Source organism: Parasteatoda tepidariorum, chromosome 3, assembly GCF_982258835.1.
Source record: "Parasteatoda tepidariorum strain Cologne lab strain chromosome 3, Ptep-v5.0, whole genome shotgun sequence".
Taxonomy (NCBI): domain Eukaryota; kingdom Metazoa; phylum Arthropoda; class Arachnida; order Araneae; family Theridiidae; genus Parasteatoda; species Parasteatoda tepidariorum.
Window position 1 is genome coordinate 86,783,998 of NC_141757.1, and position 20,148 is coordinate 86,804,145.

At 28.4% G+C, this 20,148-nt stretch overlaps 1 protein-coding gene across 4 annotated transcripts in view; it reads right to left on the reverse strand.

The window, feature by feature from the left end:
• The window catches only part of LOC107453006 (uncharacterized), a 195,213-nt gene that overhangs the window by 26,594 nt on the left and 148,471 nt on the right, over positions 1 to 20,148 (reverse strand). For all 4 annotated transcript variants that reach the window (XR_015432636.1, XM_071182789.2, XM_043048231.3 and 1 more), the window contains 3 exons: positions 18,437 to 18,508; positions 16,270 to 16,341; positions 14,657 to 14,728 (listed from right to left, as the gene is read on the reverse strand). Coding sequence is in view for 3 of the 4 variants with exons in the window: in XM_071182789.2 (XP_071038890.2) it covers positions 14,657 to 14,728; positions 16,270 to 16,341; positions 18,437 to 18,508 (216 nt within the window). In the remaining variant the exon portion in view is untranslated. The remainder of the gene's footprint in view (positions 1 to 14,656; positions 14,729 to 16,269; positions 16,342 to 18,436; positions 18,509 to 20,148) is intronic.

Below are 20,148 nucleotides of genomic sequence, written 5' to 3' on the forward strand. Positions count from 1 at the left end.
GTTAAATAGCACGATCTGGGAAACCTTTTGTGATTAACAAAATGGGAAGTTATGGCCAAATTAAATATTATTTAAAAATAAAAAGACGTTGCATTTTTGTATAGAATCCCACTTTTAACTATCCCGAAGTCTTAAAGTAAGTTCTCTTTCGTTTATATAATATTTTAATGTACAATAAGCCTAAAAAAAATTTTTTTAAGAACGATTTTATGTTAGGATTTTTTCATTCTATGACTCAAGCTTAATGGTTCGGCGGCTGACCTCAAATATGCTAATTAATTATTACAGACGATATTTGTTACGAAATCAGAAACAAAAACGTACTTTCTCTGTATTAAAATACCTTGAAATTCAATGGATTAGGATATCTGACCCCCAAAATATAGGGGGTAGCCGCATTCATGGAAATATTTGCCCAATAGTTTGGAAAGAAGAGCGATCAAAAGTTTGGACCCCATAATGTTAATTTTATTAACTGAGTACTTCGCCATATCTCGAAAAATTTTTAAGCAAATTGAAAAATTCACGCTCACAATAACAAAATTCGTACATCCAAAGATAATTACACACAAAAAATTTATTTTAGTAAGTATTTATTATCTATTATTTTACTGGATAATAGTCCTAAATAATTTTGAGTTGTAAGGTATATAATGTTTAACATCATTTTAAATTATGCAAGTTTACATTTCAAAATATGAAATTTGAGCTTAATCGATTTCGTTGCTTGTAAGAAATCGAATTTTAAGTATACGACTTTTTTAAAATTCGACTTCTCAGGAACCATTCGCTCAAGTTTTGTATTTGGCCGTGTAAAATTACATACTTTAAAATAATGTAAAAATTGTATACCATAAAACTCAACATATTAATTAAAATAAGAAATACTTGCTCAAATTTATTTTTTGCATGGAATTATCTTTGGACAAACGATTTTTATAGTTGTGTGTAAAAAATTCTCAATTCGTTTAAAGAATTTTTGAGATATTGTGAAACACACAAAAAGTCAAATTAACATTATAGAATCCAAACCTTAAATCGCTCTCCTGACCAAATTATGAGGACTATATTTCCCAGATTGCTGCTGCCTCCTATATTTCATCGGGGGAAAAAGAGGTATGTTTACCCAAGACAAAATTCTTGTCTGTAAATATTGGATCTTGTTCTGGGATCTGTAAAAATCAATTAGTACGATTAAATCTCCAAAAGTAGATCTGCAAGAAAAGATGTTTTCTTGTTTGAAATCAAAAAAAAGTTCTTTTGGGAAAAAGAGGATTTTAAAACTAAATATCATAAAGAAACAATAAAAACATTTTGAGCCTAAGATCCTAAAATCAATTTTCTTTTCCCTCACCTTAGTAGTAAACTGAAACTGTTTGTTTTTACGGGGATTTAATTTTCAACAGTAAATAAAACTCTTAAACTCTTAAAATCGTGAAGAAAAATGTAAGTTATATTGATAAAAAACTTCTTCCAAATAGTTAAATAAGTAACAAATATTTTTTTTGTATTTTTCCATCCCTTGATATGTATCCATCTGTTGCAAATATCTATCACTAACACCATTAATATAAATAAGGTATTTTGCAGCTTTTTCTTGACACTTAAAAAAAGTTATTCTCCGCATAAAAGAAACTTACTGATACATATTTCATTCATAATAAATCTCGGTTTAGAGCTTTAAAAGCATTTTAAAGGTTACCCAGATGCATGAGCAAATTCTAAAATCTAAAATTCTGTATTCATAATGCGCTATTTTTTAATAGGTATGTGTTTGAGGCTTGAAACGCTCAAAAAACCTAAATTTAACTCAATTCTATTATATTCCTGGAAAACTTTTTAGGCACGACAATCTTTTAATTTCATCATATGACTTCCAAAGAACCATGAACATAAGTGGATGTGGTAAATTTCAAAGCTTTATAATAAATACGTGCAGTCCATTTTAATGTTTAAAGCTACTGTATTTTTCCTAAAAAAAAAAAAGCTTATTGCTTTTAATTCCATTTTTTTGCTATTTATTTAAGAAAAATTTCTGTTATATGGAAAGTTCTCAAAAGATAAGAGCATGAAATGCATCTGAATTCAAACTCAAACAACGATTGAATTTAAATTTAATTTACGGTTAAAAAAATTCGAATAAAGCTATAATTCTGGCTATTGACAAGAGTAAATATAAATAATTAAGAAACATATTTATAAATACTTAACACTAGAAAGACTGAAATACCTGTTTTGCCCAAACGCAGTCAAAATGACTGCATTGTGAAAGAATAACTAATATATAAAGAAATTTGTTTAAAATTAATTTTTAATATTTTTGATATTATTTTCAGTTATATAACAAGTTATTAGCAAATATTAACACTAAAAAAATTATATGTTATACAAAAAGTCACAAAATTCTAAGAAATTGTGTCATCATTTCTAATTGAAATTAAAAAGCAGTCAAAATGACTTCCTTGGGCAAATCTAGTGTTAAAGAAAATATTTTTTGGTAATCAAAATGATAAGGCATGTTGTTATTTCATGATGTTAACTAAGCCAATGAACACCAAAAAAAAAAAATAATATTTTTTTAATGGTGTTTAGATGTTACTGTTGGAAATATCTCGGAAGAAATGGTCAAATAACAATTTATTTAATTTGTATTTCATCATGCTCAAACAAAACAGTCAAATAATCATTAATGAGATGGTATTCAATCTGTTAACTGCGAGAAAAACCGTTTATTGACTGCTTTCACCTAATACGGTTAAACAACCAGAATTTTATCGCACCAATCAGGCACACCTAATGAAGCCACATAGTTCCTTGCAGGTGGGTATACATATTATTGCCAAGAGGGCTGATCTGTCACTCTCATGGCCGACAAAACGGGGGTTCGAGTTCCAGTTTTGACGCCACAGTATTTCTTTCAAGTCCTTCAACACGTGAAGAGTTTCTAGTATTCTGTACAACCCAATTTGTGGCATTGGACTATTAAAATACGATACACTTATTCTGGCATAGAGAGCAGCTTCATAAAACTGCTTCACACAAAAAAGTCTAGTATTTCGCATCTCTGATGAAAGATTAAGCAACCAGATAAACTAATTAAACCGCATTCACCGGTTCATTTAATAAAAGACAACTCTACCACTGTCTAGCTCCATTACCTAACGAAAAGCCTAACACCAATGTTCAGTTAAATTTCTTTTTTAAAAAATCATGCTAGTTGTAAATAGTTTGAAAACCGTACAGTTTTGTATTCTTGGTTTTTTAACCATACTAGTTGTAAGCGGTTTCAAAACCGTAAAGGTAAGAAATGTTCTTTATCGTAAACTTTACGTTTAGTCGGATAGGCAGACTGCTGCGGTTATTTTACTGTAATTTTAGAATGAAAATTCTAGCAGTGTATGTTTCGCTGCTTGAAAAATTTTTAGAAAAAGCAATTTATTTATGCTATATTAACTGAGCCCCTATAACACTTAGAAGGGTTTTTTTTTCAATATTTTCCTGATTTCTAAAAATAAAAATAAGAGAACAAAGTTTCAATTTGACAGCTACTCTCAACAAATGACTACACTAGATAGACTAAAACTTTACTTTGTACAATGTTTTTATAAAAATAAATCAAGCGCTTTTGTGTTCAGGTGTTAAGTGTATTATGTACTAATGAAATGATTGAAACCACGCTATTTTTTTTAAAAAAAATTAATTAAGTATAATGAATCTAATTATTTGACCCTTAAAATAATTTTTTTAATATTTTTAAGTATTTCTTATATTTTAACAACAAAATGTCGTTTTCTCACTCGTGAAATGGTAAAAAGCAACTACCGCCGCGACTGTAGTTTTATTCTATTAATTTGTTATCAAGATAATTTGATAGCCTAAAAATTCAATTAAAAATTAATCGAGTGTTATTTTTATAATAAGTAATGAATGCTGGAAGCATATAGACCAAGTAAGAGTAAAAAAAATGCCTTTAAATTATATCTCTAACCTTTAAAGAAGTACCCTTTAAAGAAGTACCCTTTAGCAAAAGACATTTTTAAAACTCTAAGCGTTTGCTAGATAAATTAACAGAACTGTGTATATCTAGCAATTAGTTAATTAAAAACCACAGGAACAAAACCAATTTTAATTTATTATTAAGTTACTTGTCAAGGTTGGAAAGAAAAAATAATCTAATGTAGGCATTAGTTATTAAAGATCAGTAATCAAAGGACTTTATTTTCATTCTTAATATTAAAAAGTTTTAATTCAATAAAAATTTCTACACCCACAGATAATCCTTAAGAGATTAATTAAAAATATTTAACTACTTATAGCCAGCCCCTTATTTACTTGAAAAAATTTAACATAAAATAATAAAATCTCTGATGTGGACAAATTCGTAATTTAAATGTTGAAGGTTGTTAAATGTTGAAAACGTGTCTTATTTTGTTTATCTTTTTTCGCAACAAAATTGGCAATTAAACTTTTATTCTCAGATTTGTTCAAGAATTTGAACATTCTAAAGTCTGAATAAAGGTTTAAACATTAATTAATTTATTACTTAGCAGTTCTTCAAAAAAAGGAAAGGTTTATATGTCTTAGAGATTTCCAAGAAAAATCTTTTCTTACATCAATTAATACAATTAATATTCCTCTTAGTTTCGTTAAATTATAAATCCCATTATAACCAATCGATTTCTTTGAAATGAAGACTAATATTTTTTAGAAATTGACTTTACTGTATAAATTTTAAAAATTGTGTAAAAAATAGTTGATTTATTATTAAATCAAAAACTTCAATGTAATATATTAAAGAAAATGTGGCATATTAGAAGTAGTTCGACAAATTTTGATCTAATTTTGAAAGGTTCAAAAGACTTGCTATAATATTAAGTATTGAACAAAAAAAAACAATGATAAAATAAAATAATTTTGCAATATCTTTACAGATGGTGCATTATTTTGCTAACTCAGATTTACAATAGAAAATCTCAATTTAATACTTCCATGAATAAAGAAAATGACTGCAATTTATTAGTTTATAAGTTCTCAAAATATATATAATTTTGAATAAAAATTTTTTAATCAATATTTAATGAAGTGAAGTCTAAGAAAGATCTCTTATGTTTTAAAAATAATATGCAATCAATACAATGCGATTAAAACAGATTTTCAATGTACAAAACTGAGGCAAAGTTTATAATTTAAAACTTTTTAACTACTTAAAACATTCATAAGTGACTTATTTTATCATATTTCAATTTAAAAAAAACACTTGAAATTTTTATTGCTTTTAATAGTGTTCGTTTCGTTTGAGACACTTGATTTTCTTATAATAACAAGAAAAAGAAATTTACAATATTTTTTTTGGATGTTTATATCAACAATTATTATAAACCTATTAATTATACTTATTATATGCTAAATGTACATTTAATATTAAGCTTAAAATAATACTATATTTAGGAACAACTTGGACTATTCCAACTTATTTTACTAAGCATCAAATTTAAACAAAAAAATAATCTCGTTATGAGTTTCATTACCAATTGTAAAACAAATTTCATGTTGAGTTTGGAGAACTTTATCCAGTCAAACTTATTTTCCAAGTTGGTGCGATTATCGATATTCTATTAATCAGTAGTCTAAAAGTTTCTGAATATAACGTATATTTCAAAACACGCTAATTTATCGAGAATCATTAATCAAATATTTTAATGCATTTAGGCAAAGTGAATTATTCTATAATTGCTTTAGTCGTAAGAAAAATATTTATTTATTGCTAAACTTGAAAACTAAAATAAAGGCATAATACTGTAATGTAAACAACACATCTGAATAGGGTGTATCGGAAAAAGTTAAAAACAACTTTTTTCGTAATTTCAATTTGAAATAAATGTGTCACCGTTCTTATATGTTTAAAAAATAAATTTTGCAAAATTGAAAAATAGTCAGTTCTCCCACAATGAGCCTAAAGTTTTATTTTTTAATTTGAAAAACGTAAATTTTAATTTTTTGTAATAAAATAAGCAGAAATATCAAGCAAATTTTACTTATCAAATTCAGAAGTGTAAAATAAAAAAATTTATACATGAAAAATTTTATTCAAATCTTCCATAATCCAGATGAAAACTTTAATTTTTCCCTAACAAATATGTATATTGCTAATTTTCAACCCGAACATTATGTAGGATTATTAAATAGATTCTAGTGTTCTGAATTGCGCCTATTTAAAATTTCTTCAAATGAAATTCATCGAATCACGGTGGCTCAAGGGATAGAGCACTAGCCTCCCAATGAAGTGACCGGGGTATGAATTCCAGCGATGACTGGTCGATACTAATTCAGCACCCGGCTTGCACCGACCACACTGCTGACGTGAACTATCCTCAGTGATAGACGCATCATGCGTTAAAGTCCTCTTGCCGTTAGGCTAACCAGGAGTTTGCTTGTCTTTTGGATTAGGTTCAAGAGATTAACTGGATTGAGAGATACAGAGTTGAATATAGTTGATCGTAAACTCAAAACCTGATGGGCTGTTCAACGATAGTTATAAAATAAAAAATTTAATTCATTAACATTCCATCTCAAGTGCTTTGCAGACAATTACCAGTATAAAAAATTGACCAGTATACTGAGAATTTTTTTTTAATGGCGGGCACTTGGAGCTATTGTCCATTGGCCACAGAAAGTGCCAGAACTGCTAATTCTCTTTTCGTTACCCAGTGGGCACCTGTGGCGAAGCCACCGCGGTGGAACAGCGTCGCCCACGTCACACTACCACAACCCGTTTATAGGGCGGGTCACATTCACACATTCACACACAAAGGAGAAAGGACATAGAACACAGATAGAGGGAAAGAAACATCCATGCCTTGCCCGGGATTCGAACCCAGAACCTTTCTGATGCAAGGACAGTTCCCTGCCCCCTACACAGACTGGTCGGCGTATACTGAGAAATAAGTGGATAGAATGAATTTAATGTAACGAAAACAGATAATTGAGTTGGTAATTGAGCAACGTTAAAAAATTTTGTTCTCTTTCCCCCAATGCTAAAGATAAATATGAAAACGACTGCAAATTGAAAATGTTTGTGCGTGTGTCAAAATTTAAGAAGCTTAAGTGCTTGGTTCCAAATTTAAGAAGAGGAAATTAATTCTGTATTCGTCAGAAATGAAAATCAAAAATTCTTTTCATTTGATCTTTGTTGTTTTACACTTATACTTGTAACTAACAATGTTTTTCAGCTAACTAATAATGTTTGTCGACTAACAATTTTTTTCAATTTGTTCTTTTTAAGAAAAACTGTGGAGACAAAGGTATCTGTTTATGTTGTGCTGGAGAATACTTACAAGCTATCTCAGAAATTTCCCACAGTTGGACACATTTTCTAGATTTTGCAGCGATGCTTTTGAGTTTAAAATATTTAGTCAATCATTAATGTGTTACACTGGTCACAAATACATTAGATTTTATAATGAATGTCAAAATAAATATTTTGTTCCAATTTTTTTTTTTAAAAGTTTTTTGTTAGGAACCTTCCATCTTCCCTTTAAAATACATAATATTGAATGACGAAACCTACTATTTAAATAAAATTGGTTCAATATGTTCTGAAAATTGGAAATTTTAAAAATGCTCTCTTTCTAAACTGTTTCTTTTACAGAACATAGTAAAAAAAAATTCTTTTAATCTGCAGCCTCAGCTGGAAGATTTAAAGGGAAACTTTAAAATTATTTTTTTATTTTTTAATGGCGGGCACTTGGGGGTTGTCCCATTGGCCACAGAAATACCAGAACTTCTACTCTCTTCTCGTTACCCAGTGGGCACCTGTGGCGAAGCCACGGCGGTGGAGCAACATCGCTCACGTCACACAACCACAATCCCGTTTATAGGGTGGGTCACATTCACACAATCACACGCAAAGGAGAAAGGACATAGAACACAGAGAGAAAGAAACATCCATGCCCTGAGCAGGATTCGAACCCGCGACCATCGGCTCCGCAGTTAGGCACGCTAACCACTCGGCCACCAGGTCGGCAATTTTAAAATTATACAAACCTTAATTCACAGTATTATTTTCGGTTTCAAAAGAAAGTAACGTTATATTTGAGCTGGAGGATAAACTTACAAGAAGCGCTTAAACAAACAAATTTAAAAATAGCAGAAAGCGATTTGACATACTTTTGGAAATGTTGAAGCCTGTTGAGCCACGATATCGTTCAAATTTTTTGCAATCTTAAACTTAATTATACGATTCATTGTTCAACTTGAAAAAAAATATAGTTCAAATTTATACGTTCTAACAAATATGCATCTTACTATGGTTCAAATTACCGATATTATGGTTAAACGTAGAATCAATTTTCATAAAAATGTACCATAAGTAATTGTATTGGATCGTGTTCTGTGCCTCGTATCTTTAAACTTTTTGTGTTTTGCATGTAGCTACATGTCATTTTACTGGTTCAGAGATATATTTAAACACATTCATAAAATGTTAAAAAGAAGAACTTAGGGAAAATGCTTACGCTATGACTAAAACTTAGTTTAAATTTAATTTAACAATATAATAAATTGACCAGCTTTTTTTATTAGTTGTATTTCACGGTATCAGATATATGCTGACTATTTCCCTGGACATAAACACTCTTGGATATAAACACAATGTCCGTATCCACACTGTCACTCACACTGTGAGAGTATTTCTTAACAAAGGTAGTTAAATTCAAATCATAGTATAATTTCAACTTTCATTGACCTATTTACTTAGGTTTTTTAAATTTGATCTCTTTATTTCACATGCTGCATCCAAATTGATGAAATGGTCACTCTGGAGTGGAAAACCAAAAAACACGTGCATCCTATACAAAGGGCGATGCAAACAATTAAGTCTAAAATATAAAGGCTAATCAAACATACAAGAATGAAACAAAAACACATAAAAACATGAGGTCACAAGCTCTATCCGAAATCGCTAATGTATGTTGCAAATTACGTGCATAAAAACGGAAAATAAACAACAATCATCTAACAACCTTTTATTAATATTATATTTCTAACACATGTTTCGACCAATGCTATAACAGGAGATTCCCAAAGAGTTTACCACACGAATATTATGCCAAAGAATATTCTTTGCGTTAGCAATCATAAGTGAATTTATTAACCATTGATAAAACGGTTATTACTCTGGGTATTTCCTCGATTGTTCATAATTCGACATAATTCGTGAAAAAGTTAACCCTCCTGGCGTCAAGCCCGTTATATCACGGGCATGATTTCTATACGAAAAGCGGCTTGCCCGTGCATGCACGGGTTCACGTTCTAGCTCTGGAGCGGCGATCACGTCTTTTTCTGAACTAGAATATTTCCTTCCCCCTCAACCTCCAACTGCTCACAAATTGAGAGGCGTATAAGCTGTCATCGTAAATCACTCACTGTTGTGCTAGAATATTTCTGTTTGAATAGATGTGAATAGTTTGCGCTCTTTTTCATGTTTGAACCCCAATCAAACTAAAAGTTTACCTTTAAAAAACAGGTTACATTTTTATTTTCTCCAACACTTTCGAAATATTGAATTTTTAAAAAAAAAACATTTATTGCTTAATTCATTATACTAAATCTTTGAATAAATAAAATCGTTTCATACTTTTAAATTTCAATTAATTTTCGAAAAAGCATTTTTCATTTTAGAGTAAATTGCAGGAAATTATTTGCTGTCTAAATACAAATGCAATATTTAATGAACTAATTAATGAATTTTTAATATTACTAATTTTCCATAGTATTTAACTAATTTATTTAAATTAGTTAATTTCTTTAAGTATTATGTTGCTTACAAAAAAATTTAAAAAAATTTTATCTGGCAAATGAAGTTAACTCTTAAAACACACTCTCCTCTTTCTGTAATGTTAAAGACTTTCTCGGCATTTTTCTAAAAATCTCATAACTCAAAACACTAGTTTTATTTGCACTTTAGTTTAATGATAAAGCATTTTCATGGATAGAGAAAAAATCAAAATTCTTTTCATTGGTAAATACATTTCTCACACATGTAAATATATAAATGCAGCATAATTCAGTAATGATAAATAACTTTAATAATAAATTCAAATTTCCTTAATAAATAATAATAAAACAATGTACAAGCTGTTAAAACTCCAAATAACTAAGTGAGTTATAATAAACTAAATATTTCTCTTCAAGTCCACATAATAAATTTAAATATTTTATTCCACTCAAATACATTTTAAATATGCATACATTTAGAGTTACATTTTAAAGAAAACGATTTTTTTTAAAAGTATAACTGATTATATTAAAAATATTTAAGTAATCGTTGTAAAAATTTCAGTAACTAAAATAAAATATTAAAATCATTGCACATTTATATATTTTAATTGTTGGAACACTTGCAAACAAGATTTTTTTTCTTTCAAAAAGATGTTTTATTTTTAATTAAATTCATCATTAACTTGATTGAAAGTACAATTTTTTCTATAATATCACTCGAAATCCAAATAAAAGTGTGTGTAAACTCAAGGGTGTAAGCTCGAGTTGTGTTGTAATTATCATGTTTGTAAATATTCATAAAACCTGGAAAGTAATGACGCTTCGGCGCATTGAATATTCGATAGTCTTAAAAATCCCTTTTTTTACGATCCGGAATTGAAGGGTTGTTGAATGCATTTTTGATAAAAAATAAAATCTTGGTAACAAATATCAAGTGCATCGAAATGACATTACTTTCAGATCTCCCTAATATTTCATGAATTTAAAAGTTCTTCAATCCAGATGGGTGGAAACAACCAACGTAAGTATTACAGTACTGACATTCGTACTAAAATATGCATCAATTGATTGTCTGGAATCTAAAGTAGATGATTACATGATGTTTTTGTTAAGTTATTAAAATAGTTTTCAGAAGTTTAATTTAAAATGGGGGTACGCAAAGCGATAAACAATCCCTTATTGTGATGTAAATATAATCTAGACAATACTTAACATGCTAGTGTCCAGATATCATACTAGTTATCATACTAGTGTCCATACGAGTTATCATACAGTTTCATCTAAAGGGCACGTTTTCTTTTCTGTTCATGGACAAAAATACTGTAAAAGGTGATCTAAAAAAATGGGCTTTAGTACTAAAAGTGTATTGCAGAAGTTAGAGAAGATTTGTCACTATATTTTCTGCAATTCAATTAAATTAAGGATTTATTGAGTTTCTAAGCTAGTCGCCACAGATGTAAAATAATGGAACGTGAATGGAATCTAATTTAAAAAATAATAAAAAAAAACTGGATGAAATGATGTTTTTAAAAGAGTTTTTAAGAGCTAGCACTTAATACAACTATTTAATTGAGTTTTTTTTTAATTTCCTTAAAATACTGAGACTTCCTACCTGTTTTTTTAAACTCATGGCTTTAATTAAAACTCTTTTTTATGCGGGCTTGTTTCTTTCCGCTCAGCTTTTTATGTAAGTTTCATTATTAAGAAACAAGATTTCTCAAACATCAATGGAGTACTTAATAACGTCACTTATTTGCTTTACTCTACACACTTTACTACCAACAAACGCCATGTTGAGATCTGTAATGAATCATTATTGCGACGTGTAATATTTACTATATTGTTACACTGTTTTTACGTAAATAGTAAGAGTGCACTATTTATTCGATAAAATACACTGACATTTTTCCTTTTATCAATTGTAAACGGGTTTTAATGAATCTTAAACTCTTCCACCTATACTTGATACCAAATAGCCCATTTTTTGCAGCTATATAATTTTCTTTTCAATTTATTACTTTTAATTTTTCTTTTTTGTACTTAACTAAAAGAAAACTTTTAAACTAACAACTCCTGAGATTCTCCTTCCTTTCTCACAACTGTTGTCTCTTATCTTCTTTCTTTTATCTGATTATCTTGTTCAAACATTGTTTTTGATCAATTTACCGATTTTCTTATACTCATTGTAAATTATCAATTTACAATTGAATCTCTCTCTGTTTCAACACTAAGAAAAAAAAATTCATGATAGAACTGAAATTATAGTACGTCTGCTTTTATAACAATATTAATAACCCTTTTACTTTTTTAACTTTATTTATGTGTAGAAAAATTTCATTCTTTCTTCACTCGATAGATAAAGAATATTTCAATATTTATTTTTTGTTTATCTGCATGTACCTTACATTTCGAAAAAAAATTTCATGTCCCTTACATCGAATGACTCTTATTCTTCCTATTTCTATTTAAAGAAGTTTCTATTCAAAGGGACACCAAAAAATACTCCCTTACATTGGGGTTGTCTTTAAATTAGAGGCGTCTATTAAGGGAAAAGCTACTATAGAGGCGTTATATGAGCAATTCTACAAATAAACTCCAATTAGGCGGCTAAAAAAAATTTTTTTTTTGAAGGGGCACACTATTTCTACATGAATTTTCTTCTTTTTTACACCCTAAAAAGGTAAGAAAAAATCGTGAACGTGGAATTTTTTCTTTGTAACATACTTTAAATGTGACATACTCTTTCTGACATACTCAGATAAATCTGAGTCATTTATTCAGATAAAACGATTTTTACATAAATATAATATTATTATAATGTCTCTCTAACATGTATTTATAGAGATTTCGTACTATGAGATTATATTTTAGTATAAAAAACGAAAATAAAAAAAATTAATCAAAGTTCTTAAATTGAAAAAATCGGGAAAAATTTAAAATTGGCATTTTGTCATTTAAAATATGTCACAAAGAAAAAATTTCATGTTTAATATTTTTTCTTGCTTTTTTAGGGTGTAAAAAAGAAGAAAATTGATGTAGAACTAGCATGCCCCCCCCCAAAAAAAACATTTAATTTTTGTTTGGCCGCCTAATTTGCGTTTATTTGTAGAATTGCTCATATCGTCGCTTTGAAACTAACCGTAGTAAATCGAAAAATGAGATATTTGGGTCATTTTGTGTAAAAAGAAAATCACCCTTTTAGAGAAACAAAGTGTTATCTTCATAGTTCCATAAAATTAATTTAGAGAGCAGATAAATCGTTATCGCATTGGCGCGATTAGCATTAGCGCGGAAAGTTAGAAATTGCTCTCCTGAAAAACTTGCTTTTTTGAATTACCACGGTTTAGTTTCAAAACGACGATATGAGCAATTCTACAAATAAACGCCAATTTTTATACTGAAATATAATATTATAGTATGAAATCTCTATAAATACATTTTAGAGAGTATAATAATATTATATTTATGTAAAAATCGTTTTATCTGAATAAATGGTTCAGATTTATCTGAGTATGTCAGGAAGAGTATGTCAAATTTAAAGTATGTCACAAAGAAAAAATTTAATGTTCACGATTTTTTCTTGCCTTTTTAGGGTGTAAAAAAGAAGAAAATTCATGTAGAAATAGTGTGCCCCCCAAAATTTTTTTAATTTTTTTTTTGGCCGCCTAATTGGCGTTTACTTGTAGAATTGCTTATACTATATACTTTCGTTCTTGTTAAAATAACTATTTATTTTTCACCTTAAAAACAAACAGACAAAACTTTTTAGCACCACCAACAATGTTTATTAGCAGTCCTTTCAATGTTCTTACTGTTCTTACACCACTTATGATATTCAATACATTGCTGGTCAATACATTACATACTAGTTTTTTTCCACCTTTAAACAGATAACGAGATTGAATTAAAGTTTTATAACTTGTACCCAATTGTCCAATTCTTACCACTGCTTTTTTTATAATTATCTGCTTTATTTCCCTTTATTTTATTTATTATTTCACTAAATTAAGGAAAAACAATTGTTTTCATTATTTTTTGAATAAACCCTAATTATTTGTCTTTTTAAAAATAAACTGCAAAAGTATTAAAGATCACTGGCAACAGAAAAGGTTGATATTGACCTAAATTATTACTTTTTCTTGAAATACCATTTCAGGCATTACCAAATTATTCTTTCAAAATTAAAGGGCACCACAGGTCACAGAAGATCTAAATATAAAACGTGGTGATAAAAATTTTCATGTTAATCACCACCCCATATTCACTTTTGTTCCCCAAAAGCTACATATCATGCTTAATAAATACATATTTTCAACTTCGATATTCTTATTACCATTTCCTCATTTTGATTACAATTATTTTATACTTATTTTTTAAAGAATAAATTTAATGTTTCCTAGATTTTATGTTGAAATATGGGTTCAAAACCACAAATCCTAAATTTGACTAGGTCAAAACATTATGTAAAATTCTAAAATTTTGTATAAACCTAATTAGAGAGGTCAAATATTTTTTTTATTATTTTAAAATGAATTCTGTAGTGTTTACTATATTTTGAGAACCAAATCAAAAGATCAAAGAATCAAACTCATTGGTAGTTTTTTAATAGGCTAACATTTTAAGTTATTAAAAAAAAGCTAAATATTTTAAAAAGTTTCCATTATAAAAAAATAGTACAACTGACTTCTGGTCGATAAAGAAATTTCTAATTTTTCCCTATAGTGTTGTCTAAATTAAAACTTCTGCTCTGCGCCTTTTTATTTTAATTCGTAAGAGATTTACGTCATCCGAAAGCAATAGAGGGGACTCATTTGTTAAAAAAGGAAATAGCAATAAAAGTTACTTTGATTAAATAAAAAATAATTTCATAGTCACTCACAAAAGCTTAAGCTTGGTATTACTTCTAAATGTTCCATTGCCTATGCTTGTTATTCTATTGCTGGTCAAGTATCTATAAAAAGAAAACTATAATACACATATGCATTTTTTGGCATTAAAATGATAAATTTAACGAAACTCTGTCACATTTTTTCAACAATTTTCTTTTACTATCAAGAACATACTTTTTTTTATTTAGCTAAGAAATATTTCACTTCAACTAAGAAATATTTAATTTTTAAAAATAAGAAAAATTTAAAATTGAATTTAGCTATATATCCAGTTCATAATAACTTTATATTGGTTATTTAAAAAAAATCAGCATGCACACCTAAAAAATATACAGAATGAAGAAAATTGAAGATAATTCTCTCCTGAGAAAAGATATAAGCCACACAAAGAATAGGAAATAAAATCCGTAACTCACCTTAGTATGTTGTAGAAATTGCAACTGCGTGACGTTTCTATGTATGGTAGACAATGCAACATCTTCAAAATATCACTCTTACACTAATCTTAGTTGTTTGTGTTCTTTTGGTGCTCTTTATCATAGATTTTTTTAGCATATTATATCTTTCATATCAATTTACGCGGTGGAATGTGGTGTATTAATAAACGAGATAATACGAAAGACTATACTCGTAGTACTAACTTTTAAGCATTGTTTATAGTAGAATTCGATGTGTTTCACCGTTATAAAATATTTCAATATTGTTGATATTTCTGTTAAAAAGAGAGTTAACAAATAAAAACAGATTCTTGCGAAAAATGATAGTTATTTGTGATTTGATGAATAAATAATAGTATTGGTATTGGCAAAAAATAGTAGTTATTGGAAAATTCTTTGCATTCATGTTATGAAGAAAATGATAAAAGAATTTTTAAAAAAACAGCTGGTGATTTCTTTTAAAAATTCAACAATTATTAAATTAAAAAAAACACTTTTAAAATATAAATTATATTAAGGAAAACATTTTAAAATATTGATCAAATAATACAAATTAACTTGATTGAAATTTACTTAGGGGTTAGAATTTCTAATTTGTATGACATGAACACAGTGAACACTGATTAGGTTGAAATTTTTATAGATTTAAAAGTTTATTTCAAGCCATGATTTTCAAAGATGAAACCCCTGTTTCTGATAAATAAGACCAGATCAAATAGAAATTACCCTTTGTTTAGGTTTTGCGTTTCAAATAATATTATTCCGAATGAAAAAAATTGATTAAAGGATGTTACATTACCAACACAAGCAATACCTTTCGAAATAGCAAATATGCTATTGAAATTTCATTCATTTTATGAATTTTGATGAAAAAGTATATGAAAAAGTAAATCCCATATACGCTCGTTATTTAACGCAGGAATAGCCGAACTATATCTGATAATCTGCATGGAAATAAATTGAAAAAATGAATTTCTTATTTAATTTTAAATCCTTGCTTTGAATTTTATTTGAATCTGCATGGAATACAATTTTTATTAAATATCTTCAGCCTTGCTGATACGTAGACGCCTTCATTTATGTCGTTGTTGTTAAAACTAAATGTAATTTCTGTTCAAAACAATGTTTCTTTTTTTAGTTAAATAGGAATTAAATTTTAAACTTACAGTTTTTTCAAGTTCGACAGATTTCCCAATGCCCCGGGCTTCAATAAAGTTACTTCTGACGATGTCAACAGCCTACAAATTAAATAGAAATATGATAAATTATCAGGTGCAAAATTTCGAGTACATTTTAAATTTTTTCCCAAATTAATATATAAAAATTTTTAAAATGTGTATTAATTTCTTTTTATGTTACTTTGAGATTTTGTAAAGATTTAAAATCTTTTCTAAACTTTTAAAAATAAAGCGTTATTTAAATTGTGTGTCATACTTTAAAAAGCAAGGAATTTTTCTTTCTCCTTCAGAATAATTAAACTAGATATTAAAAATAATTTTGAGTTATTTTAAATGAATAAGAATACTTTTTTCCATACGCTATTATTTATCGATGAATCTAGCAGATTTTCTTATGCATTATTATTTGAAGGTTTGTCCATAGGCCATCTTATAAACAATATCATCGTCAGCGAATCTAACAAGCTCTGTTTTATGCAATTATACGCCAGTTAGACAGGCAAAACCTTTTATAAGCAATATCAGTTTCGCCTTCCATTGAGGTGACCAGGTTCGATTCCTAGCAGTGGCTGGTTAATACGAATTCTGCTGCCAACTGCGCGTCAACCATAGATAGGGAAGTAAAATATCTTTAGTGATAGATGGATCAAAGGTTAAAATCTCCTTACCGCCTGGCTAACCGTGAGAGGTTTTCGTGTTTTTCCTCTCAATGTAACGCAAATGCGGGTTAGTTCCATGAAAAAGTCCTACTCGAAAACTAATTTGTCCCAATACTCAATCCAGGAATTCCCTTGTCTTCTTGGTTGGGCTCAAAAATACAAGTCTACGGAGTTAAATTTTGACAGTCGTAAACTCAAATTGGGTCGTCTATTAAACACCAGTTATGAAATAAACTATCGCTATGAAATGAACTATTTTTCTGTTTTCTGACGAGAAAACGCCTCTCGTATGTTGATGACTTTAGTTACAAATGTTACTATTTCAAACAGGATATAAACTATTTATAGGAGTGTTTTAATATTTTAAATATTTAGAACAAGTTAAGACTCAGTTAGCAGGAAAAGTATTAAAATCCCTTTGAAGTGTATATTTTCTTGTTTCCATAGAGGTAGACATCACCAGAATCTAAGATGGGAAGAGTTCTTTTGTTAGACAGACTGTTGCAAACTATTTTGGAGAACTTGGTTAATCTCATTTAATAGTAATAGGGGCAAGCTTTTTTAAAAGCAATTATTAGCTAGTGTTCCTGTAAGCAATTATTTGCCGATAAGTCCAACAGACTCTAGTAGAGGAAATTATGTTGTTTTAGGAAGCGACTAAGGAGATCATAATTTTCCACCAAACACCTTGAACTTTTTACTACGTGTCAAAACTGGTACTACCAAGGAAAAGTTAGCTGGCTTCTTAGAACTAACCGTAAGCATTTTATAAAAAGAAAAACGATTTGTTACTGGCTATAAACAATTGTTTTAATAGATGTAAATAGATTCATATATATTAATACCACTGAGTCATGTTTGCTCAGAGGTTAAGGCTATGAGCTGTTATTGTAAAGAGCTGGGGTTGGATCTCCATTGGTGGCTTGCAACCCACCCAGCTTCAGTTAGATGGGTACCAGATTCTCTGGGAAATAAAATCTCGTGGGTCTCGAAACTCTTAGTCGAGACCCACGAGTCTTATCCTCCATGACCCTCCTGGCTCACAGCGGGCTGTTGCTGGAATGCTTTACTTTTAAGACCTTTCAGGAATAATATCTAATAGCTGTACGAAATAAAACAGTTAAAAACCTGGTTTTTCAGGTAATTGCATATAGAAACTTTAGTTACGATCATTTTATTTGAAAAAGAACTCTTCTAAGTGGCGTTATTTGTGGTAGAAAGAAATCTTTATTTATTTTTAATTTAATTCCCTTGCCTACAACAACAACAATTTAATTTTTTGAAATATTGTTTTTGATAAAATTAATTGTGATTAGAATAAAAAGTACTGATTACATTTTGTCTTAATAGCACTGCAAAAATCAATCTTAAAAATATTATGCTTTAAATACAAGTATCATAGCCTTGTGTTAAAAATTTTCTCGAAGCAGGTATGTGATTTTGAACTGCAGCTTTAAGATTTCTTTCTTTATTTAACTTGAAAATTTCATACTTACAAAGTGTCAAGATTTGAAAGCTCCGGAAAATCGGACTTTCTAATAAGGTGAAGTTTATTTCCGGATAAATCTCTGCAATATAATCAAGACATAAGCTTATAAACAAATATTAAAAAGGAAGAATTTAAAAAAAACAATAGTTTGCATTTTTTAACAATAGTAGGTAAAGATTATCGCTTTTGCAATGAAGTTTTCATTTTAACGTTGTTCTTACAACTTTTATTAAGAAAAATAAAAAAACCTGCGTTTATGATAACAAATGATAAAAGTCAAAGTTTAAGTTTACAAATTAAATATTTTGGTAGTTAAACTTGATTATGCTTTATTAATAATTCAGTTTTTCGTTTTATTTACTTTACACTGCTCAGTTGTAATTCTTTTATCGGCAACAGCATGTTGAACTGAAAATCAACTTATAACCTTTTTTAAACTCCCTTAAAAAAGCGTTTTTAATCCTTGTCCCATAGTGATTAAAAGCATTTTTCTTTACTGTAACAGTTGTGCCACTCTTCTTGAAAAATTAAATTCATCCATGTGAAACCATAGTATTATGAATTTCTAGTATCCTAGTAAACCATGGTATCATATCTTCAACATTGGTAAATTGTAAATACTAATATGGTTCAAGTTTGCACTGCACTAAGGCTTCAGTAAATTAATACGATATAGTAATTCAACGTGATGCTGACAAGGGAAACTAGGGAAGTGTGACTCGTACTATATATATCTATACTATATATATCTACTATATATATCTATATTCGAAATAAACTAGTAGGATGTATGCCTTATGAAGAATAATTTTAGGGGGCAACATTCGTTTTGGCCCATAGAGGGTCCTATGAGAGATAAAAAATAATTAAGTATGTAGAAAAATAGGTATTTCATTACTTCAATGCAGACTATTAGTTATTGTAATTATCTTATACTCCAATTAATTTTATGGTGCTTTCACGTACTATATAATGCATATTTATTGTCAAAATTGATTTCGAAAATTTTATATATATCTGTAGTTTTTCAGAAAAAAAAATTTAAAAAAATTGGCATTTAAAAAAAAAAAAATTGGCATCAAATTTTTTAAATTTTTTTTTTCAAAAAATTTTCCAATATGAAAACTAGTAAACAGTAATAAATTTCATTTATATGAGAGTCGAAATATAATACGCATTTTACCAAATCGATGGAATTTTTTGTTAGTATAGCTTATGTAACATCCAAAAATGTGATTTACAAAACAAAAAAATTATTTTCATATTGTTAGATCTTGCAAAAAAATCTGAAATAATTTATGTGATTGCATGAAACTAAATTGCATTTATAAAAATGTTTTCAAATTTGTTTGGCGGGAAATTTGAACTTAAAAAATGTTTAATATTTCAATTCGATTTTTTCATAAAAGATCAACTGTACTGTACACACAAAATTTGAAGTGATATGTCACTTTAAGTGGAAAATCTGTTGATATCTATGTCCTGTGAATTGTTCAATATTTTGTCAAAACATTGCTATCTTTATAATATTATTTTTATATCTGATATCCTAGCTAATTTTTGAAATATTTAACTTTAAAAGTTGGCCTTAGCTAGGATATCAGGTATAAAGATAATTGTATGAATAATATTTCAAAAATAGCAATGTTTTGACAAAATATTGAACAATTCACAGGACAATTTTTTTTAATAATATGTTAATTTTTTGGCAAAAAATTT